We start from the raw sequence: 23,166 nt of genomic DNA on the forward strand, positions 1-23,166 counted from the left end.
GGATTAAAGCCCCTTAAAATCAGTGGAAATCTGTATAAACATGGGTAGGGTCAGGCTGCCACTTTGTGTTCTTTTCTACAGAGCATGTTGGCAGCTTCTGTATAATTGTGACTAGAGTCACCAGCTGAATTCTATAAACTTTTACTCTGAAAACCAGGCTTAGCCATGCATGCAGCAGGATACAAGAAGAGGAGCTATATATTTTTTAAATGATTCCTTACATTTGAAAGCTACCTTCAAGTAGAAAATGAACGCAGCCAAGAGTGGGTTCAACTTGAGCCTCTTCCCCTTCTGAGCCAGTTTTGCAGGGGTGGTGACACTTACACAGAGAATTGGGTTTACTTCCCCTCCTCCACATGAAGCCTGCTGGGTGACCTTGGGCCCGTGAGTCATCTAGGAACTTTCCACCACACCTACCTTACAAGGTGCCTGTTGGGGAGAGGAAGGGAAGGCCACTGTAAGCTGTTTTGAGACTTCATGTAGAGAAGGGAGGCATAAAACCCTCTTTATCTTTACAAAATACCATATCCTACTACTAGCCTGCAAAAGGGGCTGTGGCTCAGTGACAGCATCTGTTTGGCATGCAGAAGGTCCCAGTTTCAATCCCTGGCGTCTTTAAAACATCTGGTAACTGGTGATGTGAGACCCTAGAAAGCTGCTGCCAGTCTGAATAAACAAAACTCACCTAGATGGACCAATAGTCTGATTCAATATAAGGCAGCTTCTATCACTCCATTCTGCTGGGTGCGTACACGATTCCATCATCTCATGTCCCACAGAATTGGGACCAAAAAACCACAAGGAAGCTGTGCTGGTGGAACTCCCCTCCACGTCTTCTGCAGCTCTGCTGCTGCTCAAAATGGCTGCTCCTGAGAGTCTGGGAAGCCTTGGAGAACAACATGGACAGCACCTACTGTGGAAGATTGCAGATCTTTCCCATTCCACATTTGATGCTCACCAGAACCCTGTGAGACATGACCAGGTGTTCTCAGCCTAACGCAAGTTCCTTATGGCTGCCTACAGTCTTTTTTCCTTCCCATACCTATCCTGCTGCCTTAGCGCCTCCTCCTACCCATTAGAAGTCTGTAGAATACAGTAATGGGGATTTTCATGCAGTGACTAGCTAACCCCTTGTTAATGTGGGCCACTGCCAGGCCCATACAGGCTAAGGATCCTGAAAACACAGGAGTGAAGGGCTGCTCAGCCCATGAAGGAGGATCATGCAGGACTGTGACTTTTTCTTCCAGGCATGGTAGTATGTACACTGGTTTACATGGAACAACTATCAGCAGTTAGAATTGACCAATGCTGCAAAATATCTCTGCATCTGCACTTATTTTTTTTAAGAGTTGTATCCCACTTAAAAAAAACATGCATAACAAAAAAAACACCAACTCTGACACTAAACTAAGGAGAAAAGCTATTCCATCACAACCTTAAATGTTGCTTCCCAGGACAGAAACAGAATTTTGGGCCACAGTAGGAAGAGAAAGGTAAGGATGCACTACAGTCAAAAATTCTTTCATCTGCAGAAATGCTCTGTTAAATCCAAGCGAGAATACAGATACACAGAGAGTACCACACAGCCCTTGCTGTGATGTCTACTTAGATATTTAAAGAGGTGTCGCTAGCCAAAATGCAGAACTGCACAAGGATTCAACAGTGCCACACTGCCACCCAGTGGACAAGACCCAATGTAACTGAAAAGCAATAATATTCATTCTGTATCAAGATGGTCTTGGGTCTATTTTATTTGCCTTGAGACTTGGACTTTTTGTTGTTCAATAGGTTGTTACAAATCCATGAACTCCATCTGGAATAATATCATAAACCTGAATAGGCAGCTTACAAAGAAAGGCACGGTGGTGTATGAAGCTCAGATCTCCAGGAAATCAACTCTTATCCAGGAAAAAAAGCAATTGCCTCAGACACTACATTCAAAACGTACAGCATAGATAATGTTGTCTTTTTTTTCCTGTAGGCCATGATTAAGTGGCATTCCGAGTACACAGGAAGTGGGACGTGGCTCTCCCTTCCTGGGATCAGCCTGGTACACACTGCAGATCATGTAGTTCATTGATATTTGTAAAATCCTTCTCCAGTTTTCCTCCCCAGTTTTTTCTCTTCTACTAATTTGTTCAGCAGGTCACTTGGAGCAAAGAGAGGATGGTCAGGTTCCAACTGATGCCACCCTATCAAAAGAAGAAAAAGAAATATCCATTCGCTGAATTCATGCTATGGCTATTCCTATACATCCATAACAAAAAGATAAAATTTGCATGAAAATGCAATTTGGCAAAAGTATCACAGATACTTACACAGCTGCAAGTAAAGAAATGTAGAAATAAGTGTTTTGAGAATGTAGTAACCATTAAGGGGTTTGGAGCACCTTTCCTATGAGGAAAGGATAATGAGTCTTGGATTTTTCCGTTTAGAAAAAATACATAGGTATATATTGTAGAATTCACTGCCAGTGGATGTAGCAGCTTTAAAAAGAACTTAGCCATTCATGAGTCTCTCCACCATGAATCTACTAGCCATTGTGCACAGAGGGAGCCCTCAGTCAAGAGAGAGCAAACCTCTGAATACCAGTGCCAGGAAGCAGCAGCAGCAAAGTTCGGTTCTAATCCCTGCTTTTTTCTACCATATGGAATCTCAAAGCAGCTTACAATCGCCTTCCCTTCCTCTCCCCACAACAGGCACCTTGTGAGGCAGGTGGGGCTGAGAGAATTGTGACTGGCCCAAGGTCACCCAGCAGGCTTCATGTGGAGGGCTGTGGAATCAAACTTAGTTCTTCAGATTAGAGGCCACTGCTCTTAACCACTACACCAGTGGTGGAAGCAGCAGGGGAAGGCCTCAGCCTCTATGCCCTGGGTTTTTGGAGGGTTTTTTTGCCAACTGAGGCAACCGGTTGGCCACTATGTGAAACTGCTGGTCTAGATGGACCATTATTCTGATCCAGCACGGTTCTTGTTATGTAAAACCAAGATGGTGCTACACCAGCACAAATGAATTCCTCTACTCTAAATGCTACAGGGTTTAGATCCAACTTAGGGACAGGTTCTCTACCCTCTTGGATATTCAAACCTTGAGGCAAGCCTTAAACAATCTTGGTACCTATGCAGATGGACAGATCCTTGGATTTATTCCTTTGACCCAACAGAGCCCCTAGGTGAAAAATCAAATTACACAGCAGCCCTCTATGAAGAGTGCTATACAGAGTATACCTTATTTATTTATTGCACATATCCAGGCCTCGGATTCAGTGGGAACTCACAGGAGCACAGCTGACCTTTCTGAGAGTTCCACCTCCTTGTCCACTGAATAGTATGTGCAGCCGCATAACAATCCCTGGATGAGCACCACCTATTTTTCTACAAAATGACCGCTGCTTATATCCCACCCTATCCCATGGTGGGCTCAGCAAAACAGACTGTGGAATGGCAAACACAGAGAGATATTTCTTAGACATGCATTTTTCCTGCAAGTCTTCAACATAAAGACCAAGAAAACTATTAGTGAGATGACACTTAAAAGATTTTTTTTAAATTGCACTGATATGGACTTTTCTGATCTAGGCCACTGTTTTTTCTCATAAACATCTCAATTCCTTGCTCTCTGTACTGTTTTCCTAAGGCAGACAGTTCCTAAAAGGGTCAAAGATTCAGTTCAGATAAAAGCTTAAACTATGGTCCCTTCTGTTAGGAAAGCTCAAACTCTCCCTTCTCCCACTTGCACATCTGGATTTCTTGCTGACCTTCCCAAACTACAGGAAACCTTTGTATTATCATTGCTTACCTGCAAACCACACAAAACCAAAATAACCATTTGCAAGAACTTGGGGGAAAGTCTTAGGATCAGCACATTAGGGGTAGCAAGTGGCTTAACAAAAGAAAAGATGACAGAAAAATGCCATACCATCTATAATATATTTACTGGTATCCAAACCAACATAGTCCAAAAGTTCAAATGGACCCATGGGGTAGCTTGCCCCCAGCTTCATGGCAACATCAATGTCTTCTTTTGATGCATCTCCTAGAGCAAAGATCGACAGCCAGATGAACATAGTTGTGCGTGCATTCTCTCCCTTTCAATAATTAACAGGGCAGATCATTACAGAGGTTTTGCACAGCAGACTCAATAAAGCTTGAACTTCTATGGTGACAGCAGCTAATGATGTCTTGCTGTAGAGATAACTGCTTACCTGCAGACCTGCACAAGGATTTCAACTTCCCAGTACTTTTGAAAAGGGGCTAAATAGCCAGCCAAAGTAGATCTGGCTCCAGTAGGTCCATAGGTACTTGTAGTCAGCCTGTCCCTATCCAGCCACCAGTGATGGGGCCACAACCCTGGAAGCTACATCAGGAGATTATAGAAAGTATGGCAGCAGCCATGCCTACTCAACTGCAAAAGTTGCTTTGCCTGAGAGTTAGCAAGCTAGTGAGCACAAAGCAACTAAGCCATCTGGAGCTAAATGTTCAAATAGCTGCTGAAGTCTACTCATTGAGCTTTGTCCAAGAACCTTCCCCACCCCCCACCCCAAGTTACAATCACTGAAGCCAGGTGAAGGTGGCATCATCCAGTCACCCATCGATCATGCCTAGACTCAGTTCCTTGCAAAACAACTTTTAAAATTACATTTTAATTGATATTTGCACCAGTTTTTAAATTGCTGGAAGTCAGTTTTTGGCTGAAAAACAAGGCAGAGATGTAACCTCCAAACCACCACCAGATAATGCCACACTGTACTGATTTCATGCTTATTATGTTCAGGGCAGTATTACAGTTCAAACTGAGAATGCAGGAAATATAGCATGGAGGGGTCTACTCAATTCAACGTGATGACCAGGCAGAGCAAGCAAATTTCCCCTGAAAGACAGCTTGTCCATCACAACTGATCTTCCCCTGAAAAATACATAGCAGCACTGCCAACCCAAGTGATGATAGTGTGTCACCTAGCACAGTTCAAAGAGGCTAGGTCAACAATCCACATGAGCTCGGCCTCTAATAGTGCCCAAATCTTTGGCAAAGAGCCGGAATTGCACAAAGAGGAATGACAATATTCCTATATTTTATATTTTACTGTATTTTGTCAACTAGACCCAGTCCACAATAGCCAAAGACTGGAGCTTAATACCACCTCGGGATTTTTTATTTAGTAGGGCACACATAGCTAGACACTCAGGTTTCATTTGACAGATGAATCAACATGGAAAAATAATACTTTGAAATACAAGAAGTTCCAAACCTCCTGAACAATAGTATCTTCCTGCTCTGGTAATGTAAAAAGCAAAACAAAAAAATCTGCAGTTAACCTGTCTAACCACAAACCTTCCCCTTACTTAGCACAATAATAATAAACAAACAAAAATCAAACTCCAATTATGTTACAGTCAACCTACCTTTTAAATGTTAATAGTTTTCTCCCCACATATTTGAAAGTCCCTACTTTTGTATTGTTAAAAAGCCACAACAAAAGCTGAAATCAGAACACTACCTTCCCCCAAAAGAGAGAGATCCAATTAAAAATGCATTTCATCAGAAAAAGTCACCTCCGGTTTTCCTGCCTTGTAAATTTAAAGCTGTTACAGATTTTCTGTACTCTGGGAGGCAATGTTTAGCTGAGGCCTTTTATATGGTGATATTTGAGACAGAACAAAAAGTAACTTCTACATTGCCACTCATTTGCTTAAAAATCACTCTAATTTGCTCTTATTCTGTCTTTGAGAAGTAATTAGCCTTATTTGTTGATAGGTAAGAAGCAGTATGCTTAATTTGTTTTTCAGAAACTGAAGTCAGTTTTTAAACTACAAAGGGAGGGTTTTTTTTAATATTTAAAAGAGATTTACAGAGTCCCGGATAATGGAAGTCTTTCATCTATAAGGAAAGGCTGCTTTCCTTTAAAAAGATTTGAAATAACATCCATAATCACATATAATAACACGCAGTCGTGAAAAGTGCTTACGCCCGAGCCGTTTTACAAAAAAGTTTTTCTTTTGTTTTTCATGCAGTGTGTTTGTTATCTCTGAAGTAGACAAGTCTCTCCCCGCACCCCCACCCGAAAAAAAAGAGTTTTGGGTTTTTTCACTCTGAAAGTCTGGAAGAGAAGGCTTCCCTGCTTTCCTGAACACCACTACAAAACAGCTGAGACAAGAAACATTCAGTACTTCACACTATCAGTTAATCAGCTGAACAAATTCCTGAACTGTGGCTACATGGATCGTGGCATCTGAGTGCCAGCAGAGCATGGGAAAAGAGAGCCAGTTTATGTCCTATTTTTAATGTAGCCTTTGGTGTTGAACAAGCTGACTGCAGGGAGCCAGAAAAGAGTGATGCTGCAAATCTAACAGTGAAGAATCTTGAGAAGAAACAACAGATGAGGAGGAACAGTAGGTCAGAAAAAGATTTGGGCTGCACGGTCTAAGCAAAAGCTTTCCCCTAACTAAGATTCATCTCACAGTCTTCTCACACACATATGCATCACTTGTGAAAAGGTCAATTCAACCCACAAAGAGGAATGACAAGGTTCCTGTCTTTTATATTTTACTGTATTTTGTCATCTAGACCCAGTCCACAATGGCCACAGACTGGAGCTTAATACCACCTCTGGATTTTTAGTTTAGTAGGGCACACATAGCCATGCAGAAATTAGGGATTATTAAACAGTAATTCTGAGCACAAGAAATAAAATTTAGAAATTGGAAGTTGGAGTGGTAAGTAGTGGAGCTGGGCCCCTAGGGGCCCCATTGTAGCTGTGGGCCTGTCTCCCTAGATCTGATGAGATCAGGTTATACCATAATGCCTTCCCTCCCTCTGTGGCCCTTGCATAAATACCAAAGTACAGAATACATTGTTAAGATCCTACGAAATGCCCCTCCCAATTGGCCATCAGGGCACAGCTGACTTATGGTGACCTCATAGGATTTTCAAGACAAGAGATATTTAGAGGTGGTGTTTGTCATTATCATCTTCTGTGCTGCAACCCTGGGCTCCCACCCAAGTACTAACCATGGCCAATCCTGCTTAGCTTCCAAAGTCTGATGAGATCTGGGCCATCCGGTATCTCATATTTACCTCTCTCATAAAGCCGAACAGCTTCCATCAGGTATGGCACAAGGAGTCTATTGACAACAAAACCAGGAGTGTCCTGTGAACAGAGAGACAAGGCTAAGAAATACCCAATGTTCCAATCCAAAGATGCATCAGAATATTAAGAAGTGCTAGCTGGTACAATTCCCAGGACAGGGGCAAGGAAGAGAGAAGCCCAGTGAGGGATGCACCAAGAGGAATTAAGCACTTCTGGTCAAAGATCATGGCTTCCTCGCAGTACAGAGTTCCATAGTTCCTCCATCCAATTTTTTTTTGTTTGCATGGTGCTTGCAAATCAGGCAAAAATGTAAATCTAGACTATTAAAAGAGACACAGCAGCCACAACGTCCATTTAGTGATCCCTTTCACGCCAATGTTTGCTACTAACTGAAGCATTCTGGGATGGATCAGATGCAGTATCAAGCTACAGTCTGGAACTACATCAAGGGTGGTCAAACTTGCTTAACATAAAAGCCACAATGAATAAATGTCAGATGTTTGAGAGCTGCAAGACATGAACATTAACATACCTCTTTATTAAAACTCTTAATATTTTCTTTGCACAGAAAGATAAAATACATATGTGTGCACTTCACAACACGACAATACTAGAAGAAGACTTTTTAAAAACAAAAGCTGGGAATAACAGTCCCCATAAAACCAACATAGGGAAAGATTAGGGAATTATTTTTTTGGCACCCGTTGGAGAAGGAAACACATATGTACCATATAAATCACTGACCACTGTTTGCATCATTATGCATCTCTCTTTGCCTTGACACCAAGGTTAATATATACAGCTCCTCCAAGAGCTATGAAAAAGTAAGGGGGAACCCTGCACCACCTTCTTTAATTGGAGGGCCAGTTTGGTGTAGCGGTTAAATGTGCGGACTCTTATCTGGGAGACCGGGTTTGATTCCCCACTCCTCCACTTGCACCTGCTAGCATGGCCTTGGGTCAGCCATAGCTCTGGCAGAGGTTGTCCTTGAAAGGGCAGCTGCTGTGAGAGCCCTCTCCAGCCCCACCCACCTCACAGGGTGTCTGTTGTGGGGGAGGAAGGTAAAGGAGATTGTGAGCTGCTCTGAGACTCTTCAGAGTGAAGGGCGGGATATAAATCCAATATCATCATCTTCTTCTTTAATCCGTCCCTCCTTCCAGTGGCTCCCTTGGCTCTTGCACTTTCTTTCCTCACTCTAGGTGTCCAGGCGACTTCTGTGGTGGTGGAGAAGATCTTGCAAACCTGCCTATTTCCCCCTGCTTCACACACAGTGTCTACTTATGGGTCAGCGCTCAGTGGGTGGCTGAGGTCCCATTTCTAAGCATGCTTACTTAAGAGTAAGACTGCATTAAGTTCCTCCTTGGCATCCAGGAGCCGCACAATCTGTCTGAAAGAGCTGCATGTGATTCCTGAGCCACAGTTTGGCCATCCCTGAGTAACACGCAGTCACCTTGTGCTTTCAATGTAGCTCATTTCCTCACAGAAAATTAGCAACTCCTCATATAAAACAAAGCTAGCATGCTTCCGTTTGTGTCTTCGTCTTCCTTTCAAGGCATGGCTGCAAACTGGTTTGCTCATCTTGGTTTACAATCCAAGTCTGGAGGTGAAAGTGCAAGCCACACATGGACAAAAGGGGACATGATGGAGTTGGGAATTCATGGAATCTGCTCTACTACGAGAGGTGCATTCTCCTGCTACCTTTTGCATCAGAAGGCACTGACATCTGCAGGATCCACATTGCGCCAAGCCACAGTGATTCATCTCAGTCATCCCTGCTTCTTCAGGAGCCATCTCTGCCCTAGGATATATCTCTCAGCAAAGACTTCTTCAAGCAGTTGATCTGCATCTTTCTTGGTGTCTAAAAACTTTCCATTGAGCAAGTTTCTGAAGAGGTGTTGGGCAAGAGTTCTAAATTAATAAATACATTATAAAACTATTCCAGTCCACCTTCATAGTCTGTGCTGCTCCTATTCCTTTCAGTTTTTTCATCCTTGGTTTGCTTTTGGTTCCACGTGCCTTGTTCTTTCCATAAACAACTAGGAAAACACTTCTGCCTACATTTCATAACTCCTTTCACTTCTGCCCAGGCTTCCAATAGGAGCTGGTCTATTGCTATGGGGTGCCCCCTTGTGGCCACCTGCTGCTACTGCTTTAGAACTGGAAAACTTCCTTAGAGAGGGTTTCAACCTCCCAGTGAAATCAGTTTTAACCTTGCATTAAAATCCAGGTTCATAGCTTGTGGGTGTTGCTGGACCTAGGCCAGGGGGACTTTTCACCACCTTGTGCTGGTGAGCTAGCTGAAGCCCTTCCTGGGCAGAAAAGATCCACTGTGATGCATGCCCTGGTAACATTTATGTTAGATAACTGCAATGTACTCTCTGTGGGATTGCCCTTGAAGCCTGGAAACAGCAGTTGGTAGTCAAAAGTGTTGTGGCCAGAGTGTTGACTGAAGTGGGTCATAGGGACTATATCACTCCTGTCTTCTCTATCTACCCTTGCTTCCAATTTACTTCCAGGCTCACTTCAAGATGGTGGTATTCATCTTTAAAAAATATGTACAGCTTGGGACAGACATACCTTAAGGACCATCTTCTCCTATATGAACCTACCAGCACATGCTCCAGTCATTTTTGGACACCCTGCTTCAGTTGCTCCCATCATCTGAAGCTAGATGGGTGTAACCTGAGAAAGGGCCTTCTTGATTGTGGCACTAAAATTATGGAACTCCATTTCCTTGGCGATTCAGCTGTTTCCCTCTCTTGATGTCTTCTGCCAGCAGGTGCAGACTTTTTTGCTTTGTTTGGAATACCCCCAATAACTGTTACTTGGCCCTCCTCCCTGGTTCTGTGGTCAGTGTATGTTTTCATTGAATTGGTTTATAATCTTAAATGCTGCTTTTTGTTGTTTAAACATTTTAATGTTTTCATGTGGAGTGACTTGGGGACCCTGATCAGGTGGAAAAGTGACATTAAAATGTTTTAAATAAAACCAACAAACACCTGCATGCTCCCAGTATGGCAAAAGAATGTGCTGCTATTTGCAAAGAGATTTTATTTCACTCACTACCTAGCAAGCTGTTGCCCTTGGATGGTTTTTTTTTTTAAAAAACATATACCCTTTATAGGTTAGAGCAGAAAATCCTTACTGTAAAAAAAAAAACCCCTGTAAAAATGAATTTCTTTTTCTGCTCATAGCTCAACTTAAGATTTACTTACTTTGCAAGAGACAGGTGTTTTCCCCAGTGCTCTGGTAAAATCCACAAGCGATTCAAGAGTCTTCTGGCTGGTCATCGGTGCCTTGACAACCTAGCAAAAAAGTCACCGTTTGGTCTCAATGGGGTTGTCCACTTGTGTCAATAGGAAAAAGTCTTCCAAAAGCTAACCACTTTGTGATACACTTATTAAAACAGACATTCATACTTAATTTGTGCCTCAGACTGGAGGATGAAACCAACCAGCTTTTCCATTGGTAAAGTAGTGAGGAGGGGGTTTCATTTCACCACCAAAAACGCTATTTTGGGGATAATGGGACCTGCACAAACAAAAGTCATATGAGTGGAGGGTGTAGTAAAGGAGGGGAATTTGGTGAGCTTGATCCAGGAAAGCTGGATGGATCCAACCTTAGGAATTCATATTTTCCTTTCAGTCAAGGCACAATATTGCCCTGTCCTGGATAGGTGAGGCTCTCATCAAAAATGGCTAGTATTGGACGGTAGACCTCCATTGAATAGCAGGGTCATTACAGAGGCAGGCAATAGCAAACCACCTCTGAATGTCTCGTGCCGTGAAAACCTTCCAGGGTTGCCATTAGTCGGGGTGGGGGAAATGAACATTAATAACTATGATACACAGAGCATTAATTTCCGGTGGTATTTTCATAAGAAGTTTGGACACAATGATAGTGGGCAGCATTAGTAATGATCCCATAACATCCGTGAGAGCCAATTTTTTTACGATTCAATTAACACTTCAGAGAGTGAGGTTAAAAAATTACCCCCTCATAGGTATTTCAGTTCTTTAAAATGAGATGAAGCAAAAAGTGCATCTGTGATTATTTGACTTTGGTTTACTGTATCACCTGGACTATGACAAGAGCTGGTGGTGAGGACATATGCAAGAAGCACAGGCTCCACCCTTAGCTGTGATTCTGTTTTCTAGCTGTTCACAATGTGCTTTTAGCCTCTGTCTCTGCAACAGAATTTCAGGACCACAAGTGGGATGTATGGAAAAAGGCGCAGTGTAGTGGGTAAAGAGTCAGCCTAGGATCTGGGAGATCTACTTTTGAATGTCTGCCCCGCCATGGAAGCTTCCGGGGCGAACTTGGGCCCGTCACACCCTCTCAGCCTAACCTACCCTCATAGGGTTGTTATAAAGCTAAAATGGGGGAGAAGGGAACAATGGAAGCAATTTTGGCTTTTCATTGCAGAGAAAAGTCAGCTATAAAATAAAATAAATAAATGAGGAGAAGTGAGAAGGGCCTTCTTCCACCCTACTTAAACATTGTCCACCTTCATCCATCCACACTCTTAATAAAGTAGTTTTTACTTTCCTGGGGCCTCAAGAACAGACTTTTGTATCAGATTAGCACCAAAAGTACCCCCTCCCCAAAGCCTGAACACCATAACAATAGCAATGTGTATTTCTAAACTGATTTTTTTTTCATATAATATTTGAGAAGACCCCTTACTTCAACAAGCTTCATCAAAGGCACAGGATTGAAGAAGTGTAGGCCCCCAAAACGGTCCTGCCTCGTAGTCGCATTGGCCATCTCTGTAATTGGCAAGGATGAAGTGTTACTAGTAAATATCGTGTGTCTGTGGGGAAACAACATACAACAGGTGTTAGATACAATTCAAAGGCGGAAAAGCTACGTTATGATTTAAAATAATAAAACAGATTGACCCTTGTAATCCATGTAGGCCTTTTTGTAAAGGAAAAAAATCCTTTTTTTTCTCCTTTCAAAACACAGCAATATGAGAAGTGACTTCACCAGACTCACTCACTTCCTGAAATTCCCTCTCCTACCTTACTGTGTTGTATTGTTTCAGAGGGTATTCAGATTCACTTCCACAAACTTCTGTTTGTGCAAGTTTGGACCTAATCTAATTATAAAACTGGAGGAATGTATAAATACAGAATCTAAATTCAGACAATTCTCTACATTTTACCACAGGGCGAATTTGTGGTCACAGTGAGGACACTTTTTAAAAAACAAAACCTTCATCAGAAGGCATCTTTATATATTGGAAGCTCACTCTCTGAATGTATGCATGAAAGATTGCATCAAATGTATAAAAATAATCTGTATATTAACTGAAGTGTGTCAGAGATGCTAATGACACCTCTTTGATGATTGCGATAGCCAAGTATTCCTGGATTTTTCTCAACAGTTTGCAGCCAAATTCTAGATAATAAGACAGATTTTGGCTTCTTAAGAATCCAGTGATTGCTTGAACCCTTAATGGAACCCCCCCAACACATTTTCAGCATCACTTACTGGGTTACTAAACAAGCAGCTGATGAAAAAATTATTACCATTAGGACACCTCTGTGGGGGGGGGGGGGAGAGGGAAGCTGAGTTGAATGAACTAATAACCCTAGAAACTGAATCTGATTGCACTGAGAAAACAGGCATCAATCTGTTACCACTCAATAGTTCCCAGGGAGTGTTGTAACTCAAGGACACCAAATGAAGAGAGTCTGGGTGGAAAGAGAAGCTTGAACATACTCCAGAGACATGTAAACAGAGCTGAAAGATTTACCTGATTATTTGGTGCAATGAACTAGAACTTCAGGTTAACCTCTTCCTCAATTGATGGGGCTGATGACGAGCACAGACTCTAGATTTTTCAAAAGACCACCAGGCTGCCCAGAGGCAGTGGTGAAAACCTATTTTCACTGTTGCTATAATACTGTCACACAGTTAAGAGCAGCTCTCCTTTTGCTTCAGGATACAGAAGGGAGAACCTGTGTTTTATAGCATGCTCATCTAGTGTTTTTAAATCAAATAAAGACTAGACAGTTAACTGCAATTTTAAAGTCTTGTTAATCTCCACTGGATTGTTCCTACCACCTAACAAGAGAAAAGATCATTCCCTGTGTCAGACCCAATGCTAGACAAAACAGACAATACTCAGCTAGTTGGACTACTGTTTTCTGACTCACTAAGTTGCAGTTTCATTGCAGTCTGTATATACGAAGGCTTTGCATAAGGCAGGCTTGATCATTCTCCAACACCTGCAGCTCAAGATCCTTTAATCTGAGCTGCCAAGGACTGAGCCTCCATTCACTGAGCCATAATCCACCCACACCAATATACTCAGTACTCACATAGTCAGCTGCCTGGTGTCAAGTGAGCAAAACATGATCACATTAAGCTGCTTTTATACCAAATCAGAACACTGATGGATTGCTTCGCTCTAAGTGGCCAGCATGATGCAACAGTCAAGAGTGTCAGACTAGTATCTGGAAGACCCAGCTTCTAATCCTTACTCATGAAATGAAAGTTTGCTGGTGACCTTGGGCTAGTCACACTCTTTCAGCCTAACCTACCTCACAGGGTTGTTGCGAGGACAAAATGGAGGAGAGGAGAATAATGTAAGCCACTTTGGGTCTCTATTAGGAACAAAGACGGGGTATAAAAGAATCAAATAAATAAATAAGTTTCCCAGGATCTCAGTCCCTAACCTGCTCCCTGGGAGCTGTGCCAAGTCTAAGCCCTACATTCAGATGGGCTTTGAGCACCCTTAATAGCGGGCCTATCTCATGAGATTGGGGAAGGCTAGGCCACAGAAACTGATTCACCCTGAAAGCTAAAGTGATTGGTGTCCACCTTCTACCATGGAAGAAAAAGATTATGGCTTGGCTCCTATGACACTGTTTCCCTTGCTCTTCTCTCCAGAGGCTGTAGAGGCTTTCTTGTGCTGTAGTGCTCGCTTCCACTGCCACAAGGACTTTTGTATATGTGAGACAAATGTTTTTCAGGGAGCCCTTATGCACACGGGAGTGCCAGAAGTAGCAGAGGAAAGCCTCCACAATGGTTGGAGAGAAGCGCAAGGGGAATGATGTGACAGAACTCAAGCCAATTCAGTCCACTACAGATATGAGTGCAGGCACAAGCTCCAATATGCCCTTTGTGCTGAAGCCATTTTTGCTGATTATTCTATTAGTCCGGGGGGCGGGGCAAAGTGTGTTCCAATGCTGCTCATTTAAGAGCATAAGACTTCAGATCCTACGATAGCAATGAATATTGAACCTTTTCAGTACAACATAGGTGGGACTTCACTTAAATAATTCATCAGTGGCGGTTCTCTGGAATCTTTTAATCTTTGCTTGCAAGCAAGATACCAAAGCATTGCTGTACTTTCACTCTCTCAGAAGTTAATACCTTCACTTTATTCCTCAAGACTTCCCTAGAGAACAGAGGACAAGGTGATCTTCAAATGCTAATTTAATCACATAATGATCAGAATGAAAGAATGGCAGTCTTTCTGTGTGTATGGGGGGGGGGGGATAAAATCTATGAGTCTTGCAACATGTTTTTATTTCTGCATTAATGCCCACAAATTAGAACCCACAACAAAGTGAGCTCTAATCTGCAAAAATTCATGCTGGTATAAAAATGTGTTACTTATTTTTTAAAGTGCTGTAAGACTCCTTGGGATAGGAGTCAGCCTGCCTACTTACCACCCTTCCCCCCCAAAAAAAAACATACTGCAAAGTCAGCTAACACAACAGCAACAATGGGTTTTGGCATTCATTTCAAATGATTTTAAGAACATACTCGGGTGCAAACTTATCCAGCGTCTTGAAAAGCTCATTTTTCACTGCTATGTTTTCCACAATGGCCTCCACAACAAGGTCAGTGCTGTGTACGACAGAGACTGGATCTGTGCTTGTTGTCAGGTTCTTTAAGACCTTCTCAATGTACTGAGTGCCTTCCTGAACAGGTGAAAATTAAAAAAGAACAAAGACCTATTCATTTCTTTTCATAGGAAGATTCTTATTCCAACTATAATTAGCTCAAAAAGAGAAGAGTTTTAATAATTTTACTAAAGTTTTTTTTAAAGCAAATGCTAAGCATGGAAGACACCAACAGTATTGTTCAACCCCACCTCAAGCAAAAGCCTCAATTCAGAGATCTTGCTACATGCAAAATTCTCCATGTGCTCATCTGTGAAACCGACAAAGAGGTGGGATTCAGCCTCATCGCCTTCTCATCCAACAGGTGTTTTGGTGTACAGTACCATGCATATAATTCCTCCAACATTTAACATTTTTATTGCATTCTTTCTACAAGAAGCTGTAGGTGGCATACATGCAGTATTCTACGAAGTCATCTAGTCTCATACAAAGGGGGACAAGAAGGGTTCTCATCTTGGTGATTTAAATCACAGAATCAGGATCGACCGCAAGATGAGGCTTGCCTATGGCCACCGAACAGGGAAGAGCCCTATGGGAGCAGATGGCTGTACTTCCAGTCCATGCAAGCAGGCATTAGGTCTGCAGAAAGAGAGGCTGCCCCCTGCTTAGCCCAATCCAGCAGAAGACATGGAAATAGAGACAGGAAGAACTCTCATTTTATAGAACCCTCAGAATCAGGGGCAGGTTATTACTTCAGCACCTCCAGAAGCTGGAGGGACAACAGTGAAACGGGGCATTTTGTAGCCTTGAGCAGTTCAGGGCACGCAGCATCAGGAGGCAAGAGGAGGAAGGGAACATAAAACAGATATGGGAGGTAGGGATAGAGCAGGAAGTAGTCTCTCCTCTCTGAATTGCTACATTCTTATTAAATCAGCTTGATCTTCCATGTGAATTGAATGATTAAAATCTGGGTGGATAGGAAGCACAAAACCAATGCGGATATTTTGCAAGGATATTGCAGCAGTCAGTATTTTGCAAGGCATCTGCATTTGGGGGAGATATGTTCAGCATAGACAATGCTACAAATGGTGGGTGTCCTTAACCAGTTCCAGATAGAGCCAAATGGAGCCAGAAAGCCACACTGATTTATTTCTATGGGTCCCAACAGCTGCCAATGATCCCAGTAATTCTCATCCAACACCACTACAAAAAGTACCACATTATGTCCCAACCATTGTGCTATCTAGTAGGCTAGGGTAGAGATTGTTCTTTTAAACTTTTTAAAAATCAGATTTGCCACTGATTTCCTACTGAATTTTTTTTTCAGTGATTAGGAAGTTTCTAGTTATCAGCAGTTTGACCCTATGTCTATTTATTCAGAATTAAGTCTCACTGGGTTTAATAGGGTTTATTACCATGTAACATTTCATAAGAACATATAAGTTTGCCTTGTAACTAGTCCAACAATTGGTCCATATAGCCTTCCAGTGCTCATTCTTCTGCTGGTGGATTTTGCCATCATAACCATTCATCAGTCCTGCTTCCTGTGATGCTTTTACCTGTCAGCACCTGAACCTAAAGATCTTCTGCATGTGCTCTAACCGCTAACTGTGGACCTTCCCCTAAGTACAAAAACCGTATATGAAAAAGTGGACTGTATTCTATGAATTCTTGTCACCCAAACTGCAGTAGCCTTTAGTGCATTACAGTCCTCCTGTTCTTGGAAAATGTATCTTTCTTCTGCACCTTTGAACTAAAATTAATATGAACAGGCATTTAAACTAAGCATTGTGCTTGCCCTTTATATAATTTCCTCTGTTTTTTTAATATAGACTGGAGTTCTTCCATCTGTGCCAGGAGGGCAAGTGATACTCCTAACCTGAAATGGTATAATTTATATGTGCAACTGTGTATAATAATAACTCTATATTCCTGTTTACAATAACTAAACATTAAGATTCTATTATTAACAAAGTTAGTATAAGGTATGGTTATTCTAGGAGCTACCTCATTGTTATAACCAATATTGTAGTGGGATTGGGCTTTAGAGATGACTAGTAGAAAACAAAGGCTGGCAACCAAGCCTAGACACAATTCTGGGGCCTCTGTGCACATACAGTTACTCCTCCTTCCATTTCATTCTTCAAACAACCTTCCAAGGTATGTCAGACTGAGAGAAAGAACGAGCCAGAAATCACCCAATAAGTTGAATGGCCAATTGAAATTTAAACCTTGGTCTTCCCAGCTGTAGACCAAAACACTGTTCCATTACCCTTCCTGTGTATATGGAGCCAATCCAGCAAGAATCAATGCATGCAGAGTGGCTGAAGGGTGGTTTCCGTGTTTACTGCTCCCCTTTCTGAACGCATGAAGAATGCCCAGAAAGGTGAATTACAAATGGAAGTCTGTTTATGGTTGCAGGCTGCCTTTGACAGAGAGACAGTGTGGCGTAGTGGTCAGAATGTCAGACAAGGAACTGTGAGATCCAGGTGCAGACTCCCACTCTGCAATGGAAGCTCACTAAGTGATCTTGGGCAAGTCACAGACTCTCAGCTGAACCTACCCTCACAGGGCCATTGGGAGGATAAAATGGAAGAGAGGAGAACAACATAAGCCACTTTGGGTCTTCACTGGGGAGGAAGGTAGGGTAGAAATTAAGTTAATTAATTAATCCAGAAAGGTGAGTTACACATGGAGGCCTGCTTATGCTTGCAGGCTGCCTTTTGACAGATATTGAAAAAGTGTGCACCATTCCACAATTCATGTCAGCAACTCAAAAGGAATCTGTTAAGAACATTTTATTAATTTGACACTGCTGTACTTGTCTGTCTAAACAGTGGAGATCAAAAGGAACACAGAACAGGTTTGTCACATTTAACGACCATATAAATACTAAGATGTTACCTCAGGTTTGTCTGCAAACTTCTTCTTTGCCAGCTTTTTCAGACTCTCCTCAATTCCTTTCTTGGATTTATTTAATATTTCATCTGTTTGGTCCACCAATATCACAGTGTGGCCAGTCGCTGCAGCAGTCTAAAGCAAATATTTTTAAAAGAGGTTAATCTACAACGACAAAGTCCTTCAAACAGCCAACAAAAAGTTTTAATTCTGAGAACCTTTAATAGCACAATAGCTTACAGAAAGAAATGAGCATACAATTTGCCCATATGTCAAGATAAAACAATATAGATACATCAAATTACAACGGCAATTGATAATTAATAATAATAGGGATAAAAAGGATAATAATCTTAATCTTCAGTATCACAGACAAAAAAAGAATAATTTTTTTACAGTAAACGGGCTTAACAGAAGGGGAGACATGATTAAACATTACATAGACTTTCACTCACTCTCCCCCTCCCTTTTCCTTTCCCCTCTTTCTTTTCCTTTTTCCTCTGTTTCTTTCTTCCTCAGAACAAAACTTAAAGTATGAATATGACCTCATTGCCAGTGATCTTGATTCCCTGAAGACTGCTGCAAACAGCCCCACAAAAACGACCCAGCACCCTGAAAGGCCCTGCCAGGATGGAACGAAGTAAGGATGGTAAACTTCACAGGACATTTAGAAGCAGGGTAAAAATAGATTAAAAATACCAATATAAAACTAATTATCTACATAAAATCTCTCCATACATCACTCAAAATTAACATGCTAAAAGTGCTCTATTGTCAGGAAAACACAAGCTTTGCAGGCACAGATGATCCCAGAATGGACAAGTAATTCTTTGCTAGCCTTGTTAAAACGTGTAAACATTCACAGCAGCAAATAAATCACAAACAAATCCTTACCATTTAATGATTTCCATCCCTAGAACAAGAAGCTACTGATAGCTTTTCTGACCCAGTGCCATCTACTCCAACTGGCAGTGGTTTCCCAGTGTCTCAGATGGATCTTTCTCCCAGTGCTGCTATTGGACATTCTTGTAAGGAAGACAGTCATGACCAAACCACGCATTTCATACGTGAAAAGAAGGGCTCTGCCCATGAGCGGTGGCATCTCCACATAAACAGGTTTGCATTCCGAGAGGCTAGAAAACCTCCACCACCCATGAAATTTTCAAAGTTATGAACTCGAATCAAAGCAATTTGTCCAGGCAGTGGATGGTCATGGCACCCTGCTCCCACTTCCCCCAGAAGTATTTGGATGGGAGACCTCCAAGAAATACCAGGGTCATGAAGCAGAGGGCAGGCAATGGCAAACCACCTCTGAAATTCTCTTGCATGGAAAACGATGGGGTTACCATAAGTCAACTACGATCTGGTGACACTTTCCACCCCCACCAAAGAGCATCAGGCCTGCTCCTTTCAACACCACCCCAGCTCTGTTTCTTGCAGCCCAAAATGCAACAAGTAGATATATTAAAGCCTGCATTACTTAACCTCTTACGTGGATCACAAAGAGGAGCACAGATGTATTCAGATGACAGAGACCACAGTTCGTTCAGGACTTTGACAAGTCTGAAATCCTTGGCCTCAAAGGCTCACTCACTTTCGCTGCCCTTCCTTCCTTCATGTGCATAATTGGAGACTTTCTGGTTGGTGCGAAGGTTCCCTCAACCAAGGTTGGCTGACATGTACCAATTCATATTCTTTAATACAGTGGCTCCCAACCTTTCTGGCACCATGGACCTATTTCGTGGAAGACAATTTTTCCATGGACCAGTGTGTGTGTGGGTGTGGGATGGCACTGGGGTTTCTGCCGCCCAGGCTGCCCCCCCACACCCCATCCCTGCCCCCCATGGGGGTCTTTAAAAGGGGAGACTGGAGTTGTATCTGCTGCCTACCTGCTAGGTGGCCAGGCGGCAGAAGGTCAATCTGCCTCCCCCTCTCATTTAAAGACCTCCGCCAATCAGCTGATCAGAGGGGGTCTATAAATGAGGGGTAGGCTAAGGTTGCAGCAATGCTGCCCCTTCTGCTGACTCAGACAGGTGAAAGAGGTGGTGCGGCCTCGCTCTGAGGCCGCCTCCCCTGCGAGGCCACGCTACCTCTTTCATCCTGGGTGGGTGGAAGAGTCTGCTCTGCCTCTCTCCGCTGCCTGATTGCTAGCAGGCCATGGACTGGTACTACCGTACTGGTCAGCGGCCCAGTGGTTGGGAACCCTGCTTTTTATTTTTCTCTTGTCTACAAGCTAGAATTGCAAGCAAAGTTTTAATCATGGTTTAGAATTCAGCCTGTGGAAAATAAGCTTTTATATTTGTTAAAAGCACCCAATTTCAGAAGATTTACACTGTGTAATCCCCACCTTGAGTCTCAATGATAAAGGCAGAGTATAAATTTATTTATTTTTCATATTTATATCCTGCCCTCCCCGCCGAAGCAGGCTCAGGAGAGGCCTGACATGAAGAAGACAATAACATGAAGAAATAAAATAACCCACTTTGGTTCCTAAGCCAGGAAGTCTTCCAGCACAGTTTGACATGAAAGAGGAGAAGGGAGCATGTGAACCTCGGAGATTTTAGGCTTGTTTTCCCAGTCTTGGGGCCAGGGGACCTGAGTATTCTTTAGGAGATCATGGCAGAGGAACATGACCCAGGTCTGGCTATTTAGCACTTTACAGGTAAATTCTGGAAGTACATATAGGACTGTAAAGCGCCAGTCTGAGCATGAGAGCACTGGTGGGACATGTTTCTGATGACCCAGCCATGCCAGGAGCTTCAGGTCACCCCACACAGAGAACATGTCAAAAATTTCAAGGTTACAAAGGCATATAAAAGACCGTGGCTTGGATTCAACAGCATCTGCAGAAATAATGGAGGGGGGGAGAGGGCAGATGGTCACTCAGACATTACTCTAGTTCTCTTCCTGACTGCAATAGTATATGTGTCAATAAATGTGGTAAAAAATAAGTAAATGTAGGATTCCAAGAGTGGGGTGAGGATGGAGCCATGCTTGGATGTTTCTCCAGACAGAAACATGGAACACAACTTTCTCGCTTCCCCCACACTGCAGTCCTCCTCTCCCCCATGCTGGTTCTAGAAAGTCACAACCAGAAGCCCTGCTGTCCACAGAAGTGTTCAGGTGGATCTAAGCCCATAGTTAATTCTAACACGACTGGTATGTATTTTGACTAAGAGCACACACACACAAAAAGTATCTTCCCAATTCTGCTTGACACAGGCACACTGAGAAAACCCAATTTTCCAATTCCATTTCAGTTAATCTCTTATCTTGTTTTTTACCTCTATCAGCATGGACTTGAATTCCTGCAAATAAGCTTGCAAAGCAACAGTGCAGATAAAAATCCTAGTTTTTCATTAACTATCTTGGAGGAAAAAATCCTCCGGAACACTAGGGCAGGAAAGAAGTGTTTCAAAGTGCAAAGACACTAATTTGTATCATTTGGCTTGGCCAATATAGGTAAATTGTTACCATATATTGCTTTAACCTGTTAGCACAAGACTTACAGGTATGTGCAAATTTCCAGGCTTACTTGCAAACAGTTGTTTAACTTGAACCAGAGGCACACCAACAAAGATTCAACCACAAAGAAATGTTAAGCAATTCTGAGAGATAAGAGGCATCTTCTAAAGCAAGAAGACAGAAGCATGGGAGCTCCTGAAGTCAGTTTAGTATCGTTTCTTGGCAAGGGAAGAGTATAGGAACATTACTCAAGTTTAAGCCCGGGGCTCTCTAGGGCTTGCTGAGACCCATTTTCACTATCAAACTCTAATCCAGATACACTAGTAACAATGCCCTTTTCCTAAAGATGCTTCCCCTATTAAAGGAATGCAGCTCAGGGCCCTAAGCAATGATCTTAAGGAGATGGCCCAGCAAGCCCATATAGGAGGAGCACATTTAAAAAAAATTTTTTTTTCCTAGAAGACGTGGGTACAAGATGGACCAGCTCTACTGAGCATTATCAGCTACAATGGAACCCACAGTAGAATGAAAAGGTTTTAGTTCCAAAGGCAAACCATTCAAAGGACAACCCTAGGCAGTGAAAGCAATAAGTAATAAGCCAAATGACTGACCAATATGATGCCCTGCAATTATGTCCTCAATCTGCTACATTGGGCAGGCTGCCACTCCAGCTGTGAGTTTTTGCATGGGCTTGGGGTGACATTTGGAAGCTGCTGGACAATGTTTTGTTTGTTTTAACGAGAAGATCCTCCATGATTTGCTTCTCCTTCCCAGAATGCAAGCACTGTAATCTAACATCTGCAGCAAGCTGTGAGCCTGCTGGTATCAAGCATCAAAGGCTGGCTGACAGAATCTTAAGATTTGGACCTGGAAGATTTTTCTTTCTTGTTCCTTTATTAAGGAAAAAAAATTGTAACGCCTGCTGATAAAGGATTCCACAGAAATGAAAGCCTGTGAATTATTTTGGGTTGGCCTCAATGAAACAGGTATGTGTGTGATTTTGTTTCTTTCTTCTGGTTGTTGCATGGGCTAACACGGCTGTTTTACAGCCTTCACCCTAATGCTGGCAGGTCAAGCGGAGTTGGAGACATTCTGCAAAACCACATCCCACAAGGTCACCCCCCCCCCCCCAAAAAAAAAGTCAGTGTGGTTACGATCGCGCCACATTTGCCCACGGCCAAGAATGCTGTGCTTTGATTCCTCAGATAACACCGCCGGACCACGGGACGGGAAAGAGTCTGCACCAGAAGAGACTCCACCGTGCACGAATCAGGAGCTGCGGTGGGGGAAAGCGCCCAGCGGGGAGGACGACCACATTTGGGACCAGCGATGGGGGCGGGCAAGCAGCAAAGAGTCCTTCATAGTTACTTATTAACGAATTCCCCGAGCAAGGTGCCTCCCTCCCCAAGCTGAGACCGCGCGGCGAGGCAGTGGGCATTCTTGCCTTGGAGATCCCGCCCATCCCACCCAAGGAAGCCTCCCCCGCCAAAGGCCTTGAAGGGGAGCAGTCTGTCGCCCCTTCTCCTGCCAAGGGGCGCTCACCTGGGCAATCCCGGCGCCCATCAGGCCGCCCCCGATCACCGTCACATGCTTCACCACCAGCTTTTTGGCGGCCGCGGTGGATGCCGAGCGCAGGAGCTGACGGGTGGCGAAGGCCATGGCGAGGCGCGCTGCACTGGCGAGGAGAGGAGGGCCGGCCGCGGAGAAGGCTGCGGCCAGGCCCAAGGCGGGAAGCCCCGCGGGCGCAGCTGAACGAGGGAGGGCCGAGCTCCTCGACGAGGCCTTTGATTTGTCCCAGGCGGAGAAGGAGGCGGGAGGAGGGCTGCAGCTGTCCCCGCCTCCCCAAAGTTTTGC

The 23,166-nt window shown here is 43.2% G+C and overlaps 1 protein-coding gene across 1 annotated transcript; it reads right to left on the reverse strand.

Moving 5' to 3' along the window:
• Positions 1-1,727: 1,727 nt before the first annotated feature.
• Positions 1,728-23,166, reverse strand: HADH (hydroxyacyl-CoA dehydrogenase). Its single transcript, XM_060246948.1, has 8 exons — positions 22,855-23,166; positions 17,854-17,982; positions 14,870-15,027; positions 11,774-11,900; positions 10,303-10,392; positions 7,075-7,147; positions 3,919-4,035; positions 1,728-2,192 (listed from the first exon to the last, which is right to left on the reverse strand). The coding sequence occupies exons 1-8, from the start codon at positions 22,969-22,971 to the stop codon at positions 2,074-2,076; spliced, it is 930 nt and encodes a 309-aa protein (XP_060102931.1). The 5' UTR covers positions 22,972-23,166; the 3' UTR covers positions 1,728-2,073.

The sequence above is a fragment of the Heteronotia binoei genome, chromosome 9 (assembly GCF_032191835.1).
Source record: "Heteronotia binoei isolate CCM8104 ecotype False Entrance Well chromosome 9, APGP_CSIRO_Hbin_v1, whole genome shotgun sequence".
Classification (NCBI taxonomy): Eukaryota; Metazoa; Chordata; class Lepidosauria; order Squamata; family Gekkonidae; genus Heteronotia; species Heteronotia binoei.